This window comes from Mustela nivalis, assembly GCF_964662115.1.
Source record: "Mustela nivalis genome assembly, chromosome: 2".
Classification (NCBI taxonomy): Eukaryota; Metazoa; Chordata; class Mammalia; order Carnivora; family Mustelidae; genus Mustela; species Mustela nivalis.
In genome coordinates, this window is record NC_139021.1 from 997699 (window position 1) to 1009778 (window position 12080).

The window sequence follows — 12080 nt, forward strand, 5'->3', positions numbered from 1 at the left end:
GTTACGTATGTTGCAAATGTCTTGCCTTTACCTGCTCACAGACTGACCCGTGCCCCGCACTAACACTCGCGTGCTCAGGCCCCTTTGACTTTTCCTTTGTGATGTGTGCTCTGTCCTGCCCTCTGCCCCAGGACCCTCGTGGTGCTGGCTTTTCTCAGAGAGCCCTAACGTTTTCACTCAACCACGTGGAATTTATTTCTGAATATGATGAGGTGTTGGGGTCTGATTCTTTCCCATAGGATGAGCCCATATCGCCATAAAGAGTTAAACAAGCCACCCTTACACACCGCCTTATCGAAGAGAAGCGTCCCGAAGACTGGTACTGAAGAGAAACGCGTGTGCAGCCCTAGGGAGTGGAGGCAGATGTGGGTAAACTCCGACGTGATGGGTGGTGATAGGTAGGGTGTTACAACATGCTTCGCCCTGATACCTGTGGTCCACAGGGGAGGCCTGCGAAGAGCACCCGCCAACCCTACTTCAGACTCAGAGGGGCTCCTGGCTGGCTCACTCGGTGGAGCTCGTGCCTGGATCTCAATTGTGAATTCTAGCTCCATGTTGGAGGTAGAGAGTAAAAAAAAAAAGTCTGAGAAATAGGACGGAGTTGAAACCAACGAGTCAGAGCAAAGCTGGCCTCCCCCAACCTTCAGCGCAGGCCTGGGCTGCACCCGTGCTGGCGGCCGGCCAGTGGGAGGCTGGCAGGAACAGCGCCCACCCAGGGTGGGATCTGCAGATGCCGTGAGGGCTGCCCTGGCTGGGGCCTCCGGAGATGGTACTGGAGGAAATGCACATGCATTTCCAGCCTACAGAAATGCTTGCTGATTGTCTGGTTTCTCTTCCGGGGGTGTCTCCCAGGAAGGACTCTGCAGGTGGTGCCCAGGTGATTGTCACTGTGGGAGGGCCACCTGCCCCAGGCTCCTGCGGGAGCTCACAGCCTGGGAATAGACAAGCTCAGTGGTGCTTGCTTGAGTCTGGCTGCAGAGAGCTGTTGCCATGAGAACTTGGTGCCAGGTGCCAGGCCACCCAGGCAGACCAGCTGTGTGGCCTCTGCTTAGCTGCGGCTGTCTGCTCCCCCGCCCCCCAGTATGCACACGGGACCCCAAGCCCACATCTGGGTTGTGATGACTGTTACACTAGACCAGTCAGAGCAAGGTTTCTGAAGTGGAACGAAATCTAGTTGGAGTTGGGGAAGGACAGTATTCACAAGGGCTGAGATGCCGGTGCATGGGGACTCACAAGGAACCATTACAGTCAGCATCGTGAAAGGGCCCTGGGCCCCAAGGAGGCGTTCCTGATCCCCCTCACCCTCAGCACACCAGGTAAAGCTTCCTGGAGGAGGAGGCCTCTTATCGATGCCTCAGGGGAGAGAGGACGGCCTCTCTGAGAACATGAGCAAGATCTGGGGCGCCTGGGTGACACCGTCAGTGAAGCTTTGCCTTCAGCTCCAGTCATGAACCCAGGATTCTGGGGTGGGGCACCAGGTCGGGCTCCCAGCTCAGCGGGAAATAGGGGATGGGAATTAAGGACTGCGCTCAGCCTGAGAAAAGAAGAAGATGTCAGATCTCCCAAAATTAATCTAAAAGTTTAATGCAATTCCCATCAAAATCTCAAAGAAGTTTAGTAGACACAGATAAACTTAAACTAATATGCACAGGATAGGCCCTAGAATAGCTAAAAAATAATAAATCAATAAACAATAAATCAATCTTGAAGAAGGAGAATAAAGTGAGAGGCTCCTTCTACCGGATACTGAGACCTACTAAGACCTGCTGCGTTGCTGCTGCCATCGAGCATGTGTGGCACTGGTGGGGGGACGGGTACTGAGGTCTGTGGAGCTGGATGCCGAGCCACGTCCAGCTGATTTTGATAAATGTACAGAAGAAATGCACTGGAGATAATAACGGTGTATCAATACTGGCTCACCAATTTAAAAAAGGGGGGGAATAGCCAAACTTGGATTTTTTTGGTTAAAATTTTGGTCAGTTTTATTAACAAGCAACAGCCCCTCTCCAATATCTGCGGGTACTGCACATTCCAAGACTGACCTTATTTTCCACGTGAGACCGCTGTTTGTTCCCTGAGAATCGTCCAGTGTATGCGTAGCTCGGCAGGGCCTTCCGGCATCCAAATTAAATCTACTTGCTTCAAAGCACTTAGCGTTCCCATCTCGGGTCCAAGGTTGAATGTGATGTGTTTTTCCAAGATGTTTCATCTTTGGGCCGATCCAGAAAATACTGTGTTTGATCTTCTAGTTGTCCTAGAGGATGTGATCATGATCAGTACGACTGAAGTCAGGTCTCCCAAGACATGATACATGGCATCAAAAAACCAAACAAACAAACATGGATTTTTGGCCAAAAATTCTGGCTTGTTCACTTTTCTCCAAGCTTCTCAGAGATCACAAGTAGTCAGAGGGGCAGGCAGAGAGAGAGGAGGAAACTGAGCAGAGAGCCCGATGTGGGACTCAATCCCAGGACCCTGGGATCATGACCTGAGCCGAAGGCTGAGGCCTCAACTCACTGAGCCACCCAGGCACCCAGAAAAATAATTTAATTAGAACACAAGAGATCTGAACAGACACATCATCGAAAATATAGGGGCTCCTGGGGGGCTCCGTGGGGAAAGGCCTCTGCCTTCGGCTAAGGTCATAATCTCAGGGTCCTGGGATCGAGTCCGGCTTCAGACTCCCTGCCCCATGGGGAGCCTGCTTCTGCCTGCCGTTCCCCCTGCTTGCGCATGCTCTCTCTTCCTCTCTCTCTGTGACAAATAAAATAAAATAGAAACATGCAAGAGTAATGTTCCAATAAATATGTGATGTTGAGAAAATGAGAAACAAAAATGTTTGTATGACCATGAGGGAGAAAATTCTCACAAAAATGAGCCCAAATGTACACCTGCATCCCAGTGCTTTCTGCATCAATGTCCACAATAGCCAAACTGTGGAAAGAGCCCAGATGTGCACTGACAGATGAATGGATAAGAAGATGTGGTTCATATAGACAGTGGAGTATTACTCAGCCATCAGGGGACCAGGGTGGCTCAGTGGGTTAAGCCTCTGCCTTCTGCTCAGGTCATGATCCCAGGGTCCTGGTGTGGAGTCCCACATCGCGCTCTCTGCTCAGCGGGGAGACAGACTCTCCCTCTCCTGTTCCCTCTGCTTGTGGTCTCTCTCTCTGTCAAATAAATTAATTAAATATTTTTTAAAAGAATGAAATCTTACCATTTGCAATACATGGATGGAACTAGAGGATATGATGTTAAGCGAAATAAGTCAATCAGAGAAAGACAACTGTCCTACAATTTCACTCATATGCAGAATTTAAGAAAGAAAACAGAAGATCACAGGGGAAGGGAGCAAAGTGGAATAAGATGAAATCAGAGAGGGAGACAAACCGTGAGAGGAACTGAACTCTAGGAAGCAAACTGAGGGTTGCGGGAGCGGAGGGACTGGAGACGGGGTGACTGGGTGGTGGGCAGTGCGGAGGGCCCGTGACGAGCGAGCACTGGGGCTGCAGCTCATGCATCTGAACTCTGCGCCTGAAATGAATGATACACCGTGTTAATTCATTGAATTCGAATTAAAAAATAGAAATTTTTATAAAGCCCAGAAGCAATTTTCTGACCGTTCCCGATGGGAGCATCATGGCAGTTACGCAAGCAGCACAGAAACCGAGGCTTTCTCTCCACGACCGCCGCCTTCTGACGCGGGACGGAGGAGACCCTGCAGACGGGCAGGGCGCTGCGCGGGGCGAGGAGTTCGCGTCCCAGCACCAACCTTCGCCGCGGCCGGCGGGTCCGGGCGGCGGGTGCGACGCGCGGCGCGTCTCCGGGCCCCGCACCGCTTTGGGGTTTACGGGCGATTCCCCGCGCTCCTGCCTCAGCAACGCGCTTTCTCCAAATCGAAGCAAACCCCAAAACGGTAATGATTTAGGAAAGTGTCTCCTTTGGCGTTCAGGTCACTCGAATGCAAGTCACTGGCACAGTCCGATTCTAACAACGCGATCAGTAACTGGGGAAACCCTCGCCAGAGAAGGAGGTCGTGCGGGGAGCGCCGGCAGCCCGGGGAGGCGGCCTCGGGGTCACCCGTCCCCCACCCCCGAGCGCCCAGACGCGGGGCTCCAGTGGTGCCAACGCCCAGCTGCGCGGCGAGCTCAAAGGGGTGTGTCCTCGTCGGGGTGTGCCCTCGTCGGGGTGTGCCCTCCCGCGGGGCGGTGTCCACACCGGAGCGCAGCGCACGGCTCGCCCGCCTGAGCAAGGCCGGTTGCCGGGAACTGCTTGCATTTACAGCGAAGGCCCGCGGGTCCAGGGCGACAAGTCACCGGGGGACCCTACGGACCCGGCAGACCCATCACGGTGGCGGGAGAAGGGCGAGGGACAGGGCAGGGCTTGTCACCCGAGGACCCGAAGGACCCGTCCGGACTGTGCCCTGGCCGTCGTCATCCCTTCGGCCCCGGCAGCCGGCACCTCAGCCCCTGAGGCCGGCCCAGGGACGGCCCCTGTCCCTGGAGCCGCGGACCAGCGCCTGCCGCTCCCGGGTCCTGAGGCTGCGGAGTCTCAGCGTCCCCCACCCTCCGGGGCGGGGAGAACGGAGTCTCCGCCCAGCGCCCGGCGGCAGCCGCGGCGGGACCCGCCCAGCCCGGGCCGAGCCGCGAGAACTACATTTCCCAGATTGCTGCGCGTCCCCAGACTCCACTTCCCAGCAGCGCCCGGGGCGTCCCCGAGGACTTCATTTCCCAGAGTGCCGAGGGCAAGCCCGTAGGTACCCTCCCGGTCCCGCCCCCTCCACCTGGCAGCCGCACGAGGCTGGAGACTCAAGCCCCTGACGGAAGCCGCTCTCCAGGCGACGGGCAGGTCGCAGGTGAGACGACGCGGGGCTCCGAGGGTCCCCGCACGAAACCCGGCGTGACGAGCCGGGCCCCGGGCCCTGGCTGTTCCGTGACAGCCGGAGAGTCCTGAGGGGTGGCGGGGCTCCGAGGGCGTGGAAGGGGACCCCAGGGCATGGGCGTGGCGTGGGAGGAGTCCTCACCAGCTCGCCAGCCTGCTGCGGGGCTGCCCGCGCGGCCTGGAGCCGCCGATGTCGGGGCAGTGTCCCCTCCCGGCGATGCTGACCATGGGGCCCTGCAGCCGGGTCAGAGCCATCTTGCAGGGACGCGAGCAGATTTTTGGCCCGAGGATAGAGTACTCAAGGGTGGTGGTGCCCTGAGGCCTGTCCGGTTCTGAGCCGGAAGCCCCACTTGCCCAGGAGGAACTTGGCTGGCAAAGTCTCTCCTGGACCAGCTGGCCGCGAGGGTGGGCATTGAACCGCAAACAGGGCGCTGCCCCTTCCTTGCCTGTGGCATGTGAACTTTGGCTGGGAGTAACCTTCATGGCATGGGCCAGGAGCCCCCAAACCCAAGATCATCGGCCTAACCACGTGTCCGCTGGAGGTGTGCCGACTGTCCTCTTTCTTGGCGCAGTGTGGGTCTTGGGTTGGGCCTGCAGGGCACAGTCTGGGACCAGGCTCTCTTGGTTGGGTGGCAGCACCTAGGCCTCTGTGCAGATCTCGGGCTCCATAGGGAATGGGGCTGGGAGGGGGAGACTCAGGCCATCTGGGTCTCTGTGGTCCTTATCAGGCCCTCTTTTCTCCCTGTGGTCGGAGGGGCTTGGGGTGGTTCTCATCCTGTTCCACTTGCCACGGGGAACCCTGGGCTAGCCTGTGGATGGTTGCTGTGGGATCCAGTGCTAAGGGGAGTGACCCCAAGCAGGGGCATCTCCAGGGAGTGGGGTTCTGTCTGCCTCCCACCATATGCCTCCACAGGTGCAGTCAACATGAGTGAGCCTGGAGGGTCAGTCCGAGTGCTAGTGACAGGGGGATCTGGGCTGGTGGGCAGAGCCATCCAAGAGGTGGTAGCAGATGGAGCTGGACTGCCTGGAGAGGACTGGGTGTTCGTCTCCTCCAAGGACGCGGATCTTACGTGAGTGGACCCATCCCTGGAGCAAAGCCTTCAGAACCAGAGCTCCAGGCCAGCCCTGTCCCTGAGCCTGGTAGCCTCATGTCTGGGTCCTTCCTGCCTGGTGGCTGGCCCGGCTTGGGTGTGTGCAGCTCTGCTTCTCAGCAAACATCCTCAAATCTATTCCTGGAAGCTCACGCCCTCATAAGAGCCAGTGCCTGAACCGGCCACTTTCCTGTTTGGCAGCACCTCCTGCCATCAGCCCTGCCTCCAGCCTCCAGTGCCCCAACCCCAGGGCACTAGTTCCTTCCCTCAGGCCTCCAGAGGCCTCCTCAGGCCTCTGATGGCCTGACTCCTCCCAGGGACGCTGCACAGACCCGAGCCCTGTTTGAAAAGGTCCAGCCCACACATGTCATCCACCTTGCGGCAATGGTGGGGGGCCTGTTCCGGAATATCAAATACAACCTGGACTTCTGGGTGAGTGTGAGGGCCCCATGCAGCACTGGGAACTTCTTGGTTGGCTTCCTATGCTTATGTTTTGGCTCCAGGAAGTCCCTGAAGGTCAATCTTGGCCCAACTGGGTGGGGGCAGTCCCTGTGGAGTAGGGTAGACAGGCAAGCTGGGAGGCCTGTGAGCCCAGTAGGAGAAGTCATGGAGCTGACCGGGGGGCTGGGGGAACCGAGAGAAACCAGTATTTGCTTCTTGACCCTGGTAGGGTTGGTTTCTACCCCTGAGCCCTCTGGGCCTCTAGACCCTCCTGCTCCTGGACTTCTGTGGTCCAGCCGCACTGAACCAGGCCTGCCAAGCCTTCTGGGGTGCAGAGATGTGAGCTGGGCTCTGGGTCTGAGGCATCTGGCCTGGGGGCATGAGGTGTGGTGGAAAGGGCAGGAGGAGAGCAGAGCTCTCTGCCTACAGCCCTGCTCCTGCCAGGCTGTTCCCCTGAGGCTTGACCCCACTAGCTCTGGGCATCTGGTCTTGGTGTGATTCAGCTCTGCATCAGGCAAAGCGATGGCAGAGGCTCGGGTCAGATTCTGCCCAAGGCCCATGTCATGCCAGAGATCTCCCTGTCTCAGTAGCACTCGTCCTAGAAGCCTGCCTGGGTGCCGTCTCTCCCTCTCCTAAAAGTGGTACAAATGCCCAGTTTCCTCCCAGGATCCAGGGAAAGGGGGAGGGGCGGGGGAGGAGTGGGGCTGGCCAAGGCTTCTCTGCTATTGGGTGGTGTGGTTGGGTAGGCTCCTCTGGGGTAAAGGAATGGAGGGACCCCTTCTCCCCATCCTTGCCGCTGGACCAGATTGGGCCTGCCCTCAGCATCTGTGTGGGCGAGGTCCAACCCTGAGCTAGGGGGTGTGGTCCTGTCCTCCGCTGCCCTCCCAGAACCCCAGGGCTGGGGTAGGGATGGGGAGGATGTAGCAGGTTTGGAGGGGCCGTGGTTTCTGGAAGGTCTATGCTGGGAGGTGTTGGCTTGTCCCAGGAAGCGGTTCAGGTGCTGCCCTCGTGGGAGGGACCAGAGTGTGTCCAGCTCTGTCCCCGGAGGGGCAGGTGTGGGCTGGAGTCCTGCCTGGAGGGGCTTGAATCTGCCCTGCCCCACCCCCACCCCCCCACGACAGAGGAAAAACGTGCACATCAACGACAACGTCCTGCACTCGGCCTTCGAGGTGGGCGTGCGTAAAGTGGTCTCCTGCCTGTCTACCTGTATCTTCCCGGACAAGACCACCTATCCTATCGACGAGACCATGGTGAGGGGCGGGGCCATCGGGGGCGGGGCCAGCAGGGGCGGGGCCAGGAAAGCAAAGGCTTCCCCTGCTCCCCTAGATCCACAATGGGCCGCCGCACAGCAGCAATTTTGGCTACTCCTATGCCAAGAGGATGATCGACGTGCAGAACAGGTCCTCCTCCCACGTGCCCAGCTGAGACCCGACAGGAAAAGGGAGGAGGGCCCCGTGGGTTCCCCGGGCAGGGCTCGCCCCCTTCACGGCCCTCTTCGCGGGGCTTGGGTTTCTGCATCCATGAGGCCAGGGCGGGTGCGGTGGGTCCGCGGTCCCAGGGCAAGGGCCGCAGGAGACGTTGGGACTTCGCAGGGCCTACTTCCAGCAGCATGGCTGCACTTTCACCGCTGTCATCCCCACTAACGTCTTCGGGCCCCACGACAACTTCAACATTGAGGACGGCCACGTGCTGCCCGGCCTCATCCACAAGGTGCACCTGGCCAAGAGTGAGTGCCTGCTTGTGGGGCCCCAGGGCCTCAGCTGGGAGGAGGCATGGTGCCTGGCACAGCCCTCCCCAACACCTGCCCCCTCCCTGAATCTGCAGGCAGCGGCTCCGCCCTGACGGTCTGGGGCACCGGGAGGCCACGGAGGCAGTTCATCTACTCACGGGTTGGTGTGGGGTGGCGTCTAGCTCTCCTCCCAAGTGTTCCCTGGCTGTGGGAAGGCCATAGCATGAGGGAGCCTGGGAAAGGAGCCGGGGTCCAGGTTGAGCAGTCACAGGTGCTCCCTGGGTCCCTGTAGGCACCTGTCCCTCTGGGTGTCGCCAGGTGTAGCACTGAGCTCAGTGAGAGATGTGACTCTCTGTTGGGGGGAGCTGGCTGAGAGCCACCCAAAGGGAGAGACTTCTGGCCCCAGTGGAGCCCAGGCTGTGCCCTCACCGAGCAGAGCACCTAGGAGGGGTGGCCTTTGGGTCCATGTGGCCGTAACTTGTGGCCTTTGACCCTGTGTGACTTCTAGGACCTGGCCCGGCTCTTTGTTTGGGTCCTGCGGGAGTACAATGAGGTGGAGCCCATCATCCTGTCAGGTGCGTCCCCCTCGGCGCCGCTGCCACTGGGGCAGGGCAGAGCCCATGTTCGTCCTGGAGCAGCTAGGGTTGGGAATAAGTATCGTGGCGGACTGGGTGACAGCGAGGCCAGGCGGAGGAGGCCTGACCTGGCTGTTGGCCCCTGCTCTCCCCGCCCCCGCTCCCCCACAGTGGGCGAGGAGGATGAGGTCTCCATCCAGGAGGCAGCTGAAGCTGTGGTGGAGGCCATGGACTTCCATGGGGAGGTCACCGTATCCTTTGGCTCTGACGCACCCAAGATGGCTCTTCCCCTGGCAGCTGGAGAGGAGGGGTGGTGCTCTGTCCCCAAGGCTCCCCCTGGGAAAGGCAGAAGAGGTTCAAGGGCAGGCTGGGGCAGGATCACCCCTTCTGCTGTGGCCTTGACCAGGCACCTAGTTTGATACAACCAAATCGGATGGGCAGTTTAAGAAGACGGCCAGTAACAGGAAGCTTCGGACCTACCTGCCCAACTTCCGGTTTACACCCTTCAAGCAGGGTGAGCCCCCTGGTCCTCCCACCCATCCCTCGGGACCTCCTGTCCCCTCCTTCCTGGCTTGGGCATCCCTGCTTCAAGCTGCAGACCCCCTCAGGGTCTGGTGTCCAAACCCTTGTCGGGGAGGCAGGACACAGAAGGGGTAACTGCCTGTGTCGTCGGGGCCTCTGGCCTCCCCCCGTCCTCCAGCGGAGATCAGTGCAGGCCCAGCCCTCACCTGCCTCCACCTGTCTCCTGCCCACTTCTGCAGCTGTGAAGGAGACCTGCGCCTGGTTCACCCAGAACTATGAGCAGGCCCGGAAGTGAAGCATGGCGTGCGGGTAGGCGCCGGTTGCCGTTGAGGCCTCGGAGACAGATCCTGCGGGAGTGGAGGGCACTGCCTGGCAATCTGGGTCCACCTTCTAGTCCTCTGCCAGGGCGGCTCTGGGCAGCTGTGCAGTGGGGCTGCCGTTCATGTCTGTCCTCAGGGAAACCAAGGGCTGGCCAGGCCCGGCACCTTGCTCCCCAACACCAGTCCTGGGGTCCTGAGTGTGTCCCCTCCTAATCCTGCTCTCCCACTCCCTGGGAGGTAATAAAATCCATTTTCCCAGGCCTGGTCCCAGCAGCTCTCTGCCACCCCCTCCCACCCTGAGCCAGACTAACCCCAGGCTAACCATTCATCTGCTGACCGCTCAGCCTGCTGGGCCAAGGCGGCTGACTGTCCCTGGAGTAGTAGGGCAGCAGCAGCTGGCAAAGCAGGTGTGCAGGTGAGAAGCAGGCCGGCTGCAGCAGGGAGGTGGTGGCTGGTCAGCTGGTGGGGATGCAGGGTAGGGTACCTGTAGCAGTCCTGGCGGGCGCCGTGGCCACAGCTTAGTCTTTCCATGGATGTCCTGTGCAGGCCTGGGTGACCTGAACTCCCTGGGCCTACCTGTCAGTGCTGGGACTTTGCGGGACAAAGCTGGTACCGGATTTGGACAGGCTGAGTAGGCATGTGGATGGCTCCAAGGGGAAGGTGATGAGCGGCCCCCAGGAGAGAGCTGTACCAGGCCTGGGCCCTCCTCTGCGTAGCCCTCGGACGGCAGCTTGTGATGGGGCCTAGCCTGCCCTTCTCCCGTGGAGTAGTGGGTGTCACAAAGGAAGCCTGCTGGGCCTGGTGGGTGGGGGTGAGCCGCACAGACCTTCCGGATCTCAGCAGGAATCCAGCCAACTCCCCAGGGTGGCCAGTCAGTGCTGGGGTGTGGACTCAGGAGTGCCCAACTCCAAAATCCTCAGATACCTTCCCTGGCTCCAGACCTGCCCTTGCTCCTGGGTCACCCTCTGTCGTCCTCATGCTGGTGGCTCCCAGACTCCTTTGGACCCCAGAAGTGCCTGGCGTCATGATAATTCTTTCCTCTGTTCAGGAAGCATGAGCCACGCTCCATCTCCATCGCTGTGAGTGTGCCACTGTGTTTACTACAGATGGGCGGGGGCCCCAACTGGAAGGCGGGTCCTCCAACAGCTGCCCATCCTCTGCGGCCAGGTGGCCTTCTCACTTGCTCAGGGCAGGGCTCACACACTGTGGGGGTAGCGCTGAATAAAGGAGGGGGTTTTAGTGTTGAAGCGCTTATAATGTGTCAAAGTAGAGTTTAGAATAACAAAACATTTTAAAAATGCAATCTTTATTTTTAAAAATATTTTATTTATTTGACAGAGATCACAAATAGAGAGGCAGACAGAGAGAGAGGGAGAAGCAGGCTCCCGGCTGCGCAGAGAGCCCCATGCGGGTCTCCATCCCAGGTCAGATCCTGAGATCATGACCCGAGCTGAAGGCAGAGGCTTAAACCACTGAGCCACTCAGGCGCCCCTAAATGTAATCTTTAAAGAAACCTACAATCTTAGATTTTCAAGCCTTATTTTACCCGTGTCAATTAAAAGTTAAAGTACTCCACCCCTACCCTCCCGTCAGTTTGGCCCCCTGCGGCCGCCGAGCACTCCATCGCCCCGCCCCCCACTCCTTCGGATCAGCAAGATGGGCCGGGTCTCCACTGGAGACCCCGGCCTCAGGAAGGCCTCTCCTGCCTCATGCAGCAGCCTGGGAGGCCCAGGAAAACCGGAATCCAAGCTGGTTGTTGGAGCTTCTTAACCCCGTTTAGCGACAGGCCGCTGCTCCCGTTCCCCTGGCAGCGCCCGCGTTACACTGGCACCTGGACTCGCTAAGGCTTGCAGAGGGGCTGACCACAAGCCCCGACCCGGCAGCCCTGCCCTCCGCACCTGAGTCCACTCCCCGGCTCCAGAGGCCCAGGGCGCCCCGAGGACGCCCAGAGACACCAGCCAAAGGCTGGCAGGGCTCCGCTCCCCAGCTCCTGCCATGTCCCGATGGCGGGGTGTGGGGCCCGGGGTCCAGGCCCTGCCGCCCCGGCCTTCCATCAGAGTCAGGGCGAATGCTTCCTCCTGGAAGCTAAGCTGCGCCGGAGCTTTCCGGCCTCCGCAGCGTCCCCGCGAGGGACACCCACCACGCACGCTCCAGGGCGCAGACCGCCGGGACAGAGTCAGAGGAACCCCCACCCTTCCCGACCCTTCGCCTTTGAATGGGGCCCCTCAAGCGGTCTACACCACGCACCCGGAGCCTGCCACGCGAGCTCCGGCCCGGAGCAAGCGGCCCACGCTTCCGCCGCCGCGCAGCTAGCGTCTCGCGGACCGTTGGGTGCCCCGCCTCCAGCCCCGCCCCCGCCCCGCCCCGCGCCTCGCGCTCTCTCGCGCGCTCTCTGTCTCTCTCGGTCGCTCTCTCGGACCAATGAGCAGCGGGGCAGGGACTCGCTTCGGAGCGCGCGTGGAGCGCGGGGCCCGGAAGGGGGCGGGCAGAGCGTCAAGCCCCGGGAGCCAATCGACGAGGA

The 12080-nt window shown here is 59.9% G+C and overlaps 1 protein-coding gene and 2 long non-coding RNA genes across 5 annotated transcripts; 1 reads left to right on the plus strand and 2 right to left on the minus strand.

Moving 5' to 3' along the window:
• Positions 1-1558: 1558 nt before the first annotated feature.
• Positions 1559-2386, minus strand: LOC309859655. Its single transcript, XR_014308781.1, has 2 exons — positions 2043-2386; positions 1559-1854 (listed from the first exon to the last, which is right to left on the minus strand). It is a non-coding gene; the product is annotated as an uncharacterized lncRNA (long non-coding RNA).
• A 56-nt stretch (positions 2387-2442) lies between these two features.
• On the minus strand, positions 2443-4058 carry LOC309859650. Its single transcript, XR_014308776.1, has 3 exons — positions 3621-4058; positions 3391-3534; positions 2443-3168 (listed from the first exon to the last, which is right to left on the minus strand). It is a non-coding gene; the product is annotated as an uncharacterized lncRNA (long non-coding RNA).
• Positions 4059-4727: 669 nt separating this feature from the next.
• Positions 4728-9819, plus strand: GFUS (GDP-L-fucose synthase). 3 transcript variants are annotated; one of them, XM_082720558.1, is made up of 11 exons: positions 4728-4855; positions 5795-5951; positions 6290-6404; positions 7535-7663; positions 7740-7813; positions 8006-8139; positions 8238-8302; positions 8651-8717; positions 8889-8968; positions 9132-9231; positions 9479-9819. In XM_082720558.1, exons 2-11 carry the CDS (start codon positions 5806-5808, stop codon positions 9532-9534), a joined length of 966 nt encoding a protein of 321 aa, XP_082576684.1. In that variant the 5' UTR covers positions 4728-4855; positions 5795-5805; the 3' UTR covers positions 9535-9819. The 3 variants fall into 3 exon arrangements, with proteins under 3 accessions (XP_082576684.1, XP_082576685.1, XP_082576683.1); XM_082720557.1 differs by lacking the exon at positions 4728-4855 and adding an exon at positions 4960-5423; XM_082720559.1 differs by lacking the exons at positions 4728-4855; positions 7535-7663 and adding an exon at positions 4953-5423.
• Positions 9820-12080: the final 2261 nt, after the last annotated feature.

Excerpts from the sequence above, each read along its gene's own strand:
- GFUS (XM_082720557.1), top strand. The coding sequence starts at position 5,363 with ATGGCATGGGCCAGGAGCCCCCAAACCCAAGATCATCGGCCTAACCAC. Across the intron at positions 5,424-5,794 it reads TAACCACGTGTCCGCTGGAG|GTGCAGTCAACATGAGTGAG; the intron begins GTGTGCCGACTG and ends ATGCCTCCACAG. Across the intron at positions 8,969-9,131 it reads ACTTCCATGGGGAGGTCACC|TTTGATACAACCAAATCGGA; the intron begins GTATCCTTTGGC and ends CCAGGCACCTAG.